At 42.5% G+C, this 15,141-nt stretch overlaps 1 protein-coding gene across 3 annotated transcripts in view; it reads right to left on the reverse strand.

Annotated features, from left to right (window-relative positions):
* Window positions 1–15,141, reverse strand: part of PAPLN (papilin, proteoglycan like sulfated glycoprotein) — a 63,618-nt gene that overhangs the window by 24,283 nt on the left and 24,194 nt on the right. For 2 of the 3 annotated variants that reach the window (XM_081881324.1, XM_081881323.1), the window contains exons 7-15: window positions 12,894–13,017; window positions 12,382–12,462; window positions 11,606–11,778; window positions 10,815–10,938; window positions 10,143–10,269; window positions 8,837–8,902; window positions 6,179–6,386; window positions 4,199–4,375; window positions 2,585–2,741 (exon numbers count right to left, since the gene is read on the reverse strand). In XM_081881324.1, coding sequence (XP_081737450.1) covers window positions 2,585–2,741; window positions 4,199–4,375; window positions 6,179–6,386; window positions 8,837–8,902; window positions 10,143–10,269; window positions 10,815–10,938; window positions 11,606–11,778; window positions 12,382–12,462; window positions 12,894–13,017 — 1,237 coding nt within the window. The remainder of the gene's footprint in view (window positions 1–2,584; window positions 2,742–4,198; window positions 4,376–6,178; window positions 6,387–8,836; window positions 8,903–10,142; window positions 10,270–10,814; window positions 10,939–11,605; window positions 11,779–12,381; window positions 12,463–12,893; window positions 13,018–15,141) is intronic. The other variant, XM_081881325.1, reaches the window with a different exon arrangement.

A 15,141-nucleotide genomic window follows, 5' to 3' on the forward strand; every position in this document is an offset into this window, starting at 1 on the left:
CCCTTGTAGACAGGAGAAGAGGGGGGAAATTTTGGATCGTGTAAGCCTGCAGGAGAGAGTGAAGAAAGTTGGATCACCACCGCTCTGAACCTGGAAACGGACTGCTAGTAAGATTGACATTTTTGGGAAAGTTCATTGACTGTGACAGGTAGTTAAATAAGAGAAATACATTGTTTCCATTGTCTCCTTCTGCGTTTAAAAAGGACTAAAAGTAGCTGAAAATTGAAACTAATTTTACTGCTTGAACTGTGCTTAAAAGGATTGATACAAACAGAAATTGTTTCCCTCTAGAGGGAGCCTTTGAAATTGTTACAAGAGTTGGGCTGGTGGAATCTCCAGCTGCAAGAGAATACCGTGAGATTGACCTTGGAACGCTTGAGAATGTCGACAGAAGAAGCCTTAGTGATTGCACTATGCAAGATAAGTCAGTCATTGGAACAGCTCCATAAGAAGACGGATGTGATGAATATTAAAATTAATATTTTGGGACAAAAAGTGACTAATTTGGGACAAAAAGTGAACATCTACACACAAACTATTCAGGAACCGATACAGGAATCTACTCTGACATGCCAAATGGTGGAGAAAGTGAGGGAGAAAGTTGTGGTTGTTGAACCTAAAGTAATACAAGTGGAGAGGGAGAGAGACCCAGCCTTACAGAGGCAATTTGATGACTACAAGTTGTTGCCCTCTATGATTGAATTCAGAGAAAATCAGATTGGAACCCTGCTTGGACTGGAGAAGGAAAGTTGGATAGATCATCTCATGCAGGGATTTATTGACCTTTGGGATCTGGACCTGGGTCAGAAGGAAATGGGAGTTGTGGGGACCTTCAGATTTGGAGGGATTTTGAAACACGTCCTGAAATATCCTTTGGATTTTAGTTTTAACTAAATGTGGATGACATGTCGAGAAGGAATAAAAACATTGCTAGGTTGGAGCTCCCCTGAGACCTACACTTCAGCATCAAAGAAAGGAAATTAAGAACAAGATCAGCAGAAGACAAAGTAAAGTGTATGTATAAATATGAAGAAGACTTGCAGAAGGGACCTGGAAAAGAGTTAAGAGCCTCAGACAGAAGATCACCAGGTTGATGGACTATATGGAATTGACGGAAATGACTGGCAGAATCCGAGACCAGGGAGAAGAGACGGTGGAAGAAGATTGGGAAAAGTTTAAAGTTTATTTATAGAAATATGGTAAAATTAACGAGTGCTAGAAAAATGTTGGAATGAAATTATATGGCTTTAGTAGAAGTGTTATAAGGAGTTAAGCATAAATATGTATTATAGTATTAATGGAAAATAAGGTTAAAATAAGTTAAGATATTTATATGACAGAAAATAGTGAAAGATGGAAAGGAATTGCTGAAACAATTAATGGAGGTGGAATACAAAAAGGGAGGTGAGAGGAAGTCGATGAAACAAGGGAATGAAAGATAAGGCATTGAAATGGTATGATGTATGTTTTTTAAATTGTTTTTGTTCTGTTATGTTTGGTTTAATACGTTGATGTTGTGTGGTGTATTGTTTATATATTGTATTGTATTGTTTTTTCTTTCTTTTATTTTTTCTTCTTTTTTCTCCTTTTCTTTTTCTTCTTGTTTGTGGGGTTTAAAAGCAATACATATTATTATTTTTTTAAAAAAGACACTGCCGACATGGGTTGCCATACGTCCGGATTTCCCCTGAAATTTTGCCGGGAGATTACAGGCGTATGGCAACCCTAACGGATACCCTAGCACTTCCAGACAATAAGCCTCTTCCTTTTCTCATCATTGTTCTGACAGCTTCCACAGTTTGATTAGGTATATGTAATTTGTAGCCAAAAGAGCAGAGACAGTTCACATGCATTGAAGGAAGAGGTTCCCAGGGTCAACCTCTGGCATCTCCTTTTTTCTTTTTCTTTTTAAAGAGCAGTTAGCAGGGAAACGGAAAGGCCTGTCTCTTCATCAATAGGTATGAAAAGGCCCGAGAAACCTCTAGACCAGTGGTTCTCAACCTGTGGGTCCCCAGATGTTGTTGGACTACAACTCCCATCATCCCTGAGCTCTGGCCTTGCTAGCTAGGGGTGATGGGAGTTGTAGTTCAACAACATCTGGGGACCCACAGGTTGAGAAAGGCTGCTCTAGACCTTGTTGCTATCCTGATGACATCTCAGTGATTCCAACATTGAGCAGGGAAGACCCAATCTGCTGCGGCCAGCTTGGAGGCTCCTAGGCCCTCTTGCACCCCTGATGACATAATTTAATCCACTGTATAGATCTCTGGAGGGGCCCATACACAGTTTATTACTGGGTCCTCCCACCGTTGGCTGCAACTCTGACCATCTCTGGCTCAGGCCCCCAACTGATTTCTCCCATGGGTCAACGGGCCTTTATTTAACAAAGAGAAGACGTTGCCCACCCATGGTTTAGGAGCAGTAAAAGAAAACAACACCCAATGCTGAATCTGTTACGTAAAGTTGGTGGTACTATGCATTCTAACAGCCCAGGTGTCCGAAAATGGATACTGGGTAGGAATAGCACCTTAAAAGGAGGAAAAGAACCAAGGGGGGTTGTGGACAGCTGATAGCTTTCACTTACGCTGCGGCAGATGACAGGGCTGGGTGTTGCATGTTCCAAGCATGGCTGGTATCTGCGGCTGGATGGCCCGGCACATCTCGTGGTTGTAGAACTTGGAATCCCCGTCTGCACACATGACCTGGCGCGTTCGGATGCCTGAGTCACAGCTCTTTGAGCACTAGATCACAAAGTGCAAGCCAAGTTACTAGGGGGCTGTAACCCAAGAGAGTAACGTTACAAGAGTAACACTATCCTGAGTAACCCTATGAGTTTCTGGTAGCAGGTGTTAAAACATGAATTTTCAGGTAGTGAGCAGGTAACTGCTAGTAGGTTGTAGGACTTGGTGGGAGAATAAAATGATAAATGGAAAAATTATTTCCATGTCATGGGATAAATTAGTCCCAGACAAACTTACAAATCATGTTGGCTCCAATTGTATCTTCTCTATACTTTACAGTCAAGTGGTGTATAAATTTTATGAAATAAACAAATTCCCAGAGAAAGTGATAATCTGAGCATGCTTCATTCACCAGCACTTTCCACAGGCATGTATGTTTGAGCTGGGCTATAAATTATAATGTCTGGGTTGTCTCTTAATACAACTCCTCTACCTATTGACCATGCTTGAGGTGATCTCATTCTCACTTTAGTTTCCATTATTCCAGAGGTTCAACAAAGGCTATGTTGATGCAAACAGGTCTTGTAAAGGGGTTGTCCACATTGGAATTTAATGTGTGGATTTGAAGCTGCTTATGTCTCTGTTTTTCTTTCCACTGTCCACACAACATTCTCCTCACCCAAACGGCAGCCCACACTTCCCCCCTGCTAAATTTGGATTTCTGTAATCCACAGATAATCTGGTAATAGAAAAAAATCCAATATAAAACTCCATGTTACCCAATTGAAGCTCATTGTGCAAGCAGGTGTTCTTTTCAAAGCATGTGTGATGTCATTTCACTGCCACACCCCCTACTTCCATTTTCTTTGCACAAAGGCAAAAAAAAACAGCCCACCTTTTTCCACTGGTTGTTTCTGAAGGCAGCTAAGTGATATTTTTATTTTTAATGGGGTTCTTTTGTGCAGAGCTGATCTTCTACAAAGCAGCTGCATTAAAAATAAACATAAAATTTACCCTTGCAGGTGCAAAAGGTAGGAAAGGAAAGGGGCAGGAAAGGAAGTTGCAGCCTTTCATGCAACCAACTCAAAATCATTGCTTGGCTTAGAGCGACATTTTTGTTTTAAAAATAATTATTTATTGTACTTTGTGCCAATCTTATATAAAAATATAAGTGGGCAAGCACAGGTAAACAGATATCTGTGTGTATGCCCACAGTGGTCTGTGGTAAGCGGAGAAGTACTCACTGTCGGGAGGGGATAACACACAGCATGAACATATTCCATCAAGAACCACCCACTACTGTAGAATGAAAACACTGAGACGGATTTCAAGTGCATAACATGCAAAACATTCATGTGTGAAGATCTACATATGAATTAAGTCCCTAGTGTGGAAATGCCCTGAAAGAGGCAGCAGAGAGGAGATGGGCAGCAATGGACAGATAAACTGGGGTATAGCGAAGTATAGGTACCTTTTTTACCTATAGCAAAGTAGGCAGAAATTGTTGCAATGCTTACCAGTCCCCAGTCTCCAATATGCCAGCCGATCTCTTGGATACAATTCTCACCAGTGCAGGACTGGGTGTGTGAAGGTTTTGGTTGTGTCAAGCAGGCAACTTCGAGAGTCCGAGTGCCCAGCTCTGACATGCAGTTTACAGTCCGGGTCTGAATACCTTCCCCACAACTAGCTGTGCACTGTAAAAATTAAATAAATTAAATAAATGACAGTCACTGTTGGTTGGACAGTGGTTGGACAGTGTTCCCCACAGAGGAACTTACGGTCTTCAAATAAAAACATCTTGAAGGTCCCAGGCCACAGAGAGGTTAGGCTGGCCTCAACTAGAGCCAGGGCTTTTTCGGCTGCGGCTCCAACCTGGTGGAACGCTCTATCACAAGAGACAAGGGCCCTGCAGGACTTGACATCTTTCCGCAGGGCCTGCAAAACAGAGCTGTTCCACCAGGCCTTTGGTCAGGGCGCAGCCTGACTCCCTCCTTTGGCAATCTTTACAAAACTTTAGTTTATGGTTGCCATCAATTTTGATTTTAATTAACTTTTATAATGTTTTTATAATGTTGCACTGTTTTAGTGTAGTTAGCCGCCCTGAGCCTGGCTTCGGCTGGGGAGGGCGGGATATAAATAAATTTTTTATTTTTATTATTATTATTATTATTATTATTATTATTATTAAAGCTACCAGCATGAGTTTGACCAAACTGCGGGAGGCAGTGGAAGACAGGAGTGCCTGGCGTGCTCTGGTCCAGGGGGTCACGAAGAGTCGGACATGACTAAACAACAGCAACATTTATTGCATTTATTTGGTCTGCTCACTCCACATTTTGAAGGCATCATTTCAAGTTAAAAGTTTTCAGAAATCCTCTTGTCCCAGAAAGAGTAATTCAGTGTGTGAGATGTTCTATGGTTAAGCTTCCTCTGGATGGGAAGAATAACTCAGAGGTGGAATTTTTGGCAATATTCATTTACATTATGCCTGTCATATACATTTATGTACCATATTTGTTGTGTCTGTGTACATAAGTTTATGTATACATACATTACACATGCATAAACACATGTGAGAGTTAGCACCAGTTTTTAAAAACTCTTTCCTACTAGCCATTTTCATACCATCCAATTGTGCTACAGTGCTGTATAGAATACATAAATTGAAGGTATGCCTACTGAAAGAGTTTTTAATTTATTCAAGATATAAAAGGTAGGAATAATGCAAAAATTAGGAATAGGGATCAAGGAAATTGTTGTTTGGACCACCTAATTTCCTGCTTCCAGACTAACATACTGATTGAAACATAATTATACTTTGGTTTGACATGTCTGCAAATTTTGCAGTACATGGGCAGACCTCCTCCCCAATAAACACTGCATTCAGTGAAGGGTCAGAATTTGAGTAAAAACATAAATTCATGAATTTAGCAATGGCTGGAAATAACAACTAGCTGCCTCATGAGGCCAGCCTGGTGATGGCTCATGGGGATGTTTCATGGAAAGCAATTCATAAAATACACACTTCAATAAATGACAACCGATTATCAGAGATGGCGAAACAAGCGTGACTAAAATAAAGCTTTGCCAAAGAAATACATTTTGGGAAGGAATTCAAAGAATTAAGTGTTTATATTGGTTTTATACCAATTTAACTGTCATGGCTTGCTCCCCAAATCCTGGTGAACATCCTCATAATTATGTTACATAGCTCTAGCTTCTTTCACAAAATTACTATTCCCATGTTCTTTGGTGAGAGGGAAGGTCTTTTCAGTCTGTGTAAGCCTGAATTGTTGATTTCTCTCAAGGCGGAGAGAGAGGCGGAATCCACCTCATGAGCAAAGAGGCACAGACAAAGTGATGCTACACGAGGGGAGACTCAAGAGTGCGAAATGGGAGGAGTAGGTGAGCTTGTGCTTTCTTTTCCTCCTCAAGCCACTGAGGTAACTGGGCTATACCGTCTATATATGTTCACTAAACCTGTAGGACAAACTCACCTCAGACCAAGGCCCTGTGGTCCATGCTGCACACTGACGCATGTTGCAAGGCTGTGTGCTACGCGGCCTCTCTGTCAAGGATGCGCACTCGGCATCATCCACAGCATTTTGAGAACCCGGTCCGTGGTGGGAGACGCAATAAACGGAACGAGTCTGGGTGCCTCCTCCACAGGTGGCAGAACAAGCTCCCCATTCCCCAATCTTCCATCTGTAAATTCAGAAGCAGCATCTCTCAAGAAACCAAGAAGCCAACGCTGGCAGCAAGAAAATCCACGGGACTAAAGGGAGGCTTACCACTTTCAAGTAATTGAATTCAAAAAACAATAACTTGGGTGACAGCGAAAAGTATCTAAAAGCATTTAAAATGGTATGACCGCAGATTAAAAGATGATGGTACTAGGAGGAATGGAATGGATTAAGAGGATAGTTTCAGACTGAATGGCTAGAGGATGCCTCAGCGGTGGAAGCTGTTAGGTACTGTGGAAGTCTCTCTCACAGAAAGAAACTGAACTGGCTTTGATAAAGCAAAGGTGCACTTACTGTTGAGAACAAGCAAAAAGTCATATATACTCCAACAAAGGATAATCTCCAAATTCTGAATTATGATAACCTTTCTTCTGTGACCTATCTTTATTTTTCATTATTAGAGAAATGGTCGGGGGGGGGGGGGAGTGTTAAGCATTCTACTGATTCTTTGATGTGATTCGGCATATGGCATTTTTTGGGCGAGGGGAACCCTCTGGAGACTGCTTACATATTTTCCAGTGACCTGTCTAGTTTGACAGCAAGTCTAACAAAGTTTCCTCTACCTAGACCTGACATTCCTGAAATAAAATGCTTTTCTATCTGCATCCTTTGACATTAAACCCTCCCAACCTTCCAAAGAACTTCCATCACAAAGTTGACAGTAGCAAGATCTATATTCAGAAGGAAAATATTGTACTTGCAATCAATAGCCATTTGTCTATACCGAGCAGTAATGGACAATTCAGTCCTCCAAGCTGCAGTAAAATAAACTCAACCCATCACAGCAGGGAAGGAGACCCAAAGTGATGCTATGCAAGAGTTTCCTTGAGACTGGAGGTCAGCTTCCCAAAGGAAGTCTATTGATAAAAATAAACTCAGTTGGCAGATGATCAATCTAGTCAGCTCTGTTGTCATGGCCAGCCAATACAAAAAAAGACTGCAAACTAGAAACACTGTCTGAACATTTTTCTTGGTCCTAGATGCCAGGAGGAATTTTGCGTGGTGCCACCCAGTGGCAAGTACTTTTATGATGTAATGGCCAATGATCAGTGCAATGAAATAAAATTTCTTCCCCATCCTGAGAACAGCATAGGATAATTTTAATGCAACTTCTTCTTCATTCTATTATTATTATTATTATTATGTCACTTTACCCAGAACTTACAAAAACAATATAAACACTAAAACCAATTACAACAAACACAGCCAAACACATCTACACAAACACATCTATACAGATAAGTTGGTTCTTACAGATCCTGCCCTAAGAGGCCACAAATACCTGAAACCATTCAAATTAAGGGCCCAAAGCCCAGGTAAAAAGGCTATTTGGTGTCTACAAAATAGATAACAATAAAGCCGAAAAGCCCCCTTATTGTGTTGCCACCCTCCGGGCCTCCTGTGAAGAGGGCACATAGAGAAGGGCCTCAGATGGCGATCACAGGGTCCAGGTTAGTTCATGTGAGGAGAGGTGGTCCTCAAGGTACTGGGGTCCTGAGCCACATGAGGCATTATAGGTCTGAATTCAGCCCAGAAACCAATCAGTAGCTAGTGCAATCATGCCAGAATTGGTGTTATATGTATGGATCTTCCTGCTTCAGCCAACAATCTGGCTGCAGAATTCTGCACCAGCTGCAGTTTCTCAACCATCTTCAAAGGCAGCCTGAGTAATCACAATCTAAAGGATACCAGTGCATAGACATGAGAAGTTAGGCCGTCCCTGTCCAGCTCCCGTCAGCCCCAGCCAGCATATCCAATGGGAAAGGATGGGTGACCACAGGTCAGCCACTCCTAGGTAGGCAAAGCTCCATTTCCTCAGCATCTACCACACCCTATCATGATTTACAGAGAAAAGCCAAAGCTATAAGCAGCCACTGAGACCGTCACCAAGGAGGAAAGCTCCTCTAAGCAATCTAGAACAGTGGCTTTCAAACAATATCCTTAAGAACCCTGGCATGAGCATAGCCAGGATTTTTGTTGGGGGGGGGAGGCTTTTGTTAGGGGGGCAGAACCTCAGATTTGTATTGATTTAGGAGGCAGCTGCCCCCCTGCTATACCTATGAACCCTGGCACTCCTCAGAAACTTGCCCTGGGTTCTTTGGTGTATGGCTGCCCTTAAAGACAGCTTGTCCATTATTAACAAATTGGTCCTGTGATGTGCAGCCAATGGATGCAGTCTGGGGGCACACACTCAGTTTGCAGTGGGCAATGGTGAAGCTCCACAGGAATGGCCAGGACACCACATCATCCACATGAACTGAATGTGCAACTCAGAACACAACCCAGAGTTCCTTGGCAATATGCATGAATTTGTTCTGCACAATTTATATAAGTTTGAAGACCACTGTTGCAGGTGGGGAAAAGGGAAAGAGGAGCTGAGCAGGGCCTCTGCAATCACTTTCTCCTTGTTACCTCTTTGTTTGTAAGCTCCATGCTGTGTTGCGGCTCCATGCTCCCGGCAGATAGAGGTAAGATATCCTTTATATATATAGAACAAAGATTTTAAAGCCAAAAGTGAATATATAGACATCTGGGGTTGCCTGCTACAGTATGACTGCACATTGTCTTTTAGGGCCAAACTAGACAAGATGTTGAAAATTTATTCATGCAGCCCTGATGTGTGTGTTGTTGTTGTTAAATAAAAAGGCTGCTATGGAGTTGGGGTCCAATTTGGATCAAGGCCACTTGGGGGAGTGGCAGCTGACCCTTTCTTCCTGTACCAGTTCCCTGAAGCATCTCCCCGAAGTATTAGCCATGGAAGGTTTTCAGGTATCTTATTGCAGGTGTCTGGGTCCCCCCCCCCCAATCTCCACAGCTAACTGAAGCTGCAAGAGTGGGAGGAAATGGAGATAACTCTCTCTCTCTCTCTCTCTCTCTCTCTCTCTCTCTCTCTGTGTGTGTGTGTGTGTGTGTGTGTGTGAAGTTAAACCCACCTACTTCTACCCTATGAACTCAAGTTGTCCCTCCTGCCCTTGCATTTAGAGACAACACGAAGAAATACATCAGTGATACATTCACAGATCTCCAATGTTTGGCTGATGCATTGAACTGGGTACGCAATGATGCACATTTGTTTGTGCCAATCTAGTTACAAGGACCCATAAAATGGCACACTGGAAGTTAGCTTTGGATCCTGGGAAGTTCTGAAAGTGGAAAAGCTCCACAGCCCATCTCTCTCCGCAAGGGAAGTATCATATGGCAATTTGAAGGGAAGCCTTAAAATCTGTACACTATCCTGAGCATAAATCCCATTCCTATATAAAAAATTCAGTACCGGGACACAGAAAAACCATTCCATATCTCTGTAAATAATCACGTCCAAATAACCTCTGCATGAAATTAAAAATTAGTTCCCCACATAGGGACTTGTCACTTACCACTTGTATTCACCACAATGGCTGCTCTCCAGCATGACCCCAGCCTCCAACTTAGCTTGAAGAAGTTCTATGATCCTTCAGACTGAGGTTTTTGCCCTGTCCTTTTTAGCATTTTCAAAGATACTAAAACCATCCCATAACAGCTTGTCAGCACAAAGAATTGTCTTGAACAACGATCTGTTTATCATCTTCATGCATATTAGGAGCCACAATTTCTCCTTATCTATGTTTCCAATGACAGCATTAAGGGCAGAAGAGAGACACTGCCTGGAGATTTCGGAATTGCCAGGTTCATAAATCTAATGGTTCAAACCAGGCAGGGAAGCCAAATCAAGTCTTACCGTTTTGTCTGGGGACATGGCTGAAGGCCACAAGTTTGGTTGTTTTCTGGCTGTGGTTTATCTCTGCACATATAATCTGGATATACTTCATTGTCAATAGTGCAAAAGACCAAGCGTGTCTGATAACCTATAAAAGAAAAACAGCAAATGATGTTGGTTACCGCCACTCATCCACAGCAGCAGTTAAAACTACAGAGAGATTAGAAACACTATACATCTAAGAACAATAAAGCATTCTATCATCTTCATTGAACCCAAGAAGCAAAATTTAAGTAGAAGGCTGTGTCCACATGAGAGCATTCACACATATGTGGGTTGCTGTTTTTGTGTTGTCATCTTGTGTGCCTTCATCCACACATGACTGCTTTCAATTTTATGCCTGACAGAAGCAAGATGGAAATAGGGGGTGTGGCATCAAATGGCATCACTGAAACCAGTAGCTGCCCACATAATGCTCTTCAGTGTATCCACAGCCAGATGGTGAATGCTTTTATAATAGATCTCCTTCCCTTTTTGGATTTTTCCTAAATTGGAAAAATCCGAGTTTGCTGCAGGCTGCTAGTTGGATGCTGAAAATGGCATGTGAATGACAATGAAAAATTCAAGGCACATGCAGCTTCAAATCCACATTAAACTCCCGTGTGGAGTTAGCATCCTATGATAGGTCCTTACCTCCACCACACTCAGCACTGCATTCGCCCCAGGAACCATAGGCCCAGCTGTAGCCCAAGCTCTGCCTCTGTGTTGGCAGGTAGTATTCATAATGTACCCCTTGGTTTGGCTCCTGGTTGATAAGCTGAAAAGGGAAGCGGCAAATAAGGTGTAATGCAAATAACTGCTTTCCTCCCTCTTGTAGCTGTGTTATCTGGCGTTGGCCCACTTCACCTCAAAAGGGCAGATGAAGTGGTAAAACCATTCCTGGAACTGGGCTTATGTTCGCTGAGAGGCATTAATCCATGTGATCACCCATCTGCTGATTGGAATGTTACAGCTCAGGAACTTTCCTCGCTTCATCTGCTCTAGGTATGAACTACACCTAACACCCAGATCCTTGCCAAAGCACACTCCTTTTCTATCCACTGCTCATGTCCAGTTTGGGACTGTCCTCCCCACCCAGGGTCTACTTTATGCCTTTCCTATTTCACAAAGAAGAGTCTTCCTTCAGTTAAAAGAAGGAACTGCTTTCTTGCTGGGGAATAGGGTGTACCCCGCACCTCTTTTCGGCAACAGGCAATAATCTAAATGGATCTCAATGCACAGTTGTGTAGGTAACATAGATACAAGTTCTCTTATCCACCCTCACTGTTGGTTTTTCGGCCAAGAAATGGCTATTCTCCCTTCAATCTACATGGCATTGCATTTTTATTTAAGGTCCCGCAGTTCCCTCTGGGAATAATGCTGAGCACCCCCTCTGTGGAAGCTGGAAGAGGAGGGGAATATACAAAACAGGAAACTGGGCTTACCTCAATGACCAAGGGCTCAGTAGTTGGGCCCCTGGCGTGAAGAAGTTCAGGAGCCAGATCCCCCTCAGAACCCCTGTCATAATGCACAACTGTGCTAGCAATATGCAAGGCACGGCTGAACTCAATCGTCCAGTGGCCATTCAGATAGTATGCCCCTTGCACGTTCTTGATGGCTGAGGGGGAGGGAAAAAAACCCAGAGGGCACAAGGGGAGAAATGTAAAAGCTGTCTAATTTGGAAACCAAACTAGGCTCATTTCAGGCTCATTATAGAAGACTAATACCACATCCAGAATACACCTCTGTTGTTACATGGTTGTTATTACTGTGCATCCCATAAAAAAAGGATGTCAATAGCTTCAGGGTTTATTGATATATTACAAAGTTTACTGAGAGCTGTGTGCAACATTGAACAAATGCTGTGAAATCAAATTGCCATGGGAAGCCAGTATTCTTAGACAGCTGACATCAGTTGCTCTCTTGTCCAAGTATCTTGCTTTTGTAGCAGACAGAGGCCCACTGCCAGACTTTCTCTGCAAGGCCAACCTTGTTACTTATATCCCAATCTCATCCATGAACTGAGCTGTCTTCCACTTGCATTCTGAGTGGTATAGTCCCAGGACAACTGTACCATGTGAAATTTCTGAATATGCAGAATTAAGTTAATTTAATATAGAATTAAGTTAAGTGCAAAATTGAGTGAATGAAGAGGGAATTATGTGCTTGAAGCCCCCCCCCCTCTTTTAACACAGAGCAATAGAAAAACTGTTGTACATACCCAAGAAGTTCCTGGTAGGTGTCGCTTCCTTAATCCGGATGCTTGTGGCCCCCATGGGAATGATGAAGATTTGATTGTAGCCTAAAGAAAGTGCAGCAAGTCAGGCACAGTAAATTCTACTTACTAAGGCAGATGGTAATAGACAAGGAAGGCTAAAGTTGCCCTTTCATGTGCAAAAGGTGTTTTTCAGAATGAATAAGCAGGCAAGTGGAAGAAGACATAAATCCACTTGTAACTACTCGGTCGCTTTTGGATTGGTTGTATCCAGATTCATATTGCCCATAAAGCAGCCCAGCCATGTAATTGATAAGTTACAACCCAAAGCAGTGGTGCTAATGATGCATCAAGCTTCTGCACTGATACAGTTAAGGCCTTTCTGTGCTTCAGCTCCTTGGGCCTTGAAGATATAAATGGATGAAGAAGCACGATGGAATCTCTCCCCGCCAGACCCAGCCCAAGCATTTTTTGCTATCTCACTACTGAGCTGTTGTGGAAGATACGCTATTCTGTACCTTTAGGGAGGTTGGGCACATCAAAGAAGCCCTTCACCTCGAAACAGGCTCTGCCATCTCCGCCACATTGTAGGCACTTGTCTTCCTTCTTGGAAGAATCCAGAATGTTATCACAGCCAACGGCCTGTAAAACAGCAGAGTGTGAACCAAAATGCAAGTATGACTCAGAAGGCCAGTCAAGGAATGCCTTCATGAGAAAAAAATAAAGGAAAGGCCTACATTTCATACCAAGACCAAGGACTGGAAGAATCAGACTGGATACAGTTTTTAGAAATGTTTTGCGCACCTCTTCATTTCCCATGGTGAACGTCTGTTTTCTTTTGACCTACATTTGCCTCTGGTCCAAACACGTTTTGCAGGTTTTTGAAACACAACAAATCTGCAAAACCTGTTATCACAAGAACAGTGGGATAAATATATGCACAGCAAGCATCAATTTCTCTTTCAACCCACCTTCAAATCTCTGGAAGAAAGAACTACTGTCTGACTCCAGGTTGAGAAAATGCATACGTATGGTAGCATAGTGGGTAAAGCAATAGTCTTGTGGCCATGACTATTAACCATATCCACTTGCAAGGGGAAAAAATCAGTCTTTGAGTGTGGCAGCACCTATTCTCTAGAACTCCAGCCTGTAGATATGAGGAAGGCGGCTTTGTTGTACAGGTTGACACTTGCTTAAAACTTTTGTTTGTTTGCTTAGGCAAGCCTACCCAGACATTTAATTTCATATTGTACAGTACAGTGGTGCCTCGCAAGACGAAATTAATTCGTTCCGCGAGTTGCTTCGTCTTGCGATTTTTTCGTCTTGCGGAGCGCGGATTCCCCGGGTATTAACGGCTTTAAGAAAAAGGAAGCAAACCCGCAAGACATTTTCGTCTTGCGAAGCAAGCCCATAGGGAAATTCGTCTTGCGAAGCACCTCAAAAAACGGAAAACTCTTTCGTCTAGCGAGTTTTTTGTCTTGCGAGGCATTCGTCTTGCGGGGCACCACTGTACATTTGTTTTTTAAATCTGTTGATTTTATGCCTCTAACTCTTATCTTATATAAAAAGCAAGCAAGCAAACAAGAAAGCAAACATACAAACAAACAAACAAAAGTTTACTGTTTTAAAGGGCTGTTATTGCTATTTTAATTAATAATTTATGTCATTTTATGTACACCACTTAGGCCCCATTTGCACTATACATTTAAAGCAGTATCATATCACTTTAAACCGTTGTGGCTTTCCCCAAAGAGACCTGGGAACTGTAGTTTGTTCACAGTGCTGAAGGTTGTTAGAAGACCCCTATTCCCCTCCCAGGAGTACATTTCCCAGGGTTCCCCAGGAAGAGGGATTGATTGTTAAATGTCTCTGGAAACTCTAGCTCTGTGAGGGGAATAATGGGTCTCCTAAAAGCTCTCTGTAGTCATAACAAACTACAGTTTTCAGGATTCTTTGTGAAAAGTCATGATTGTTTTAAATGGTACAATGCTGCTTTAAGTGTATTGTGCAAATGGGGCCTTAAGAGATTTTTTATTAAGCAATCTTGTTCAATAAAATAAAATAACTTTCATCAGAGTATTCCCCTGAGGCATAAACATGTCCAGTTGAAAAATGTGTCTGTCTTCTTTTAAAATTTAAGCAATACCATCCAAATGCCAGACACATTTCAGCCACTAGTCTTCCTTGGCAGCTCAAGTTTCAAATACGTGAGTAATATATTACATAATTGCTTTGTGGGAAAAGACAACTCTTAAACTTGGACAGCTAAGAAACACCAGAGATGAAAATACATCTGGCATTTGTATGGACCGGAGCTTTTAAAAAAAGATGGCTGTGGTGTTTTTTTCCCCTTTTGCTGACCATAAAAATGGCCATTTTAATGAAGTTTAGATATTAAAATCTATAATGAAATGGAGCACAGCCAGAACGGTGCCCCACGGTAGCTGCCAGCTTGCCTCACGCTTCCCAAAAGAGCAGCTCCTCCATGAGCCAACACTCTCCCTCACAGAAGAAACCCACAGCTGCTGTAGCTAAAACAGAAAGTAGGCAGTCAACCAAAGTATGAGGGAAGGTGAAAGGTCATTTTACATGCCCTGTCCCCTTCACCTAATCCTCCAACCCTTGTGGGAAAGGCCAAACAGCAAAGACAGTCTTGAGCAGGTGACCAAGCAAGGGGGGAAGCCAAGAGCCCCAGAAAGTCAAAGACAGGGACGGGATGGAAGTGCATGTTTACCTCTCTTGGGAGGAAAGTCAGAGCATAATACA

This window comes from Podarcis erhardii (assembly GCF_964252035.2).
Source record: "Podarcis erhardii genome assembly, chromosome: 1".
Taxonomy (NCBI): Eukaryota; Metazoa; Chordata; class Lepidosauria; order Squamata; family Lacertidae; genus Podarcis; species Podarcis erhardii.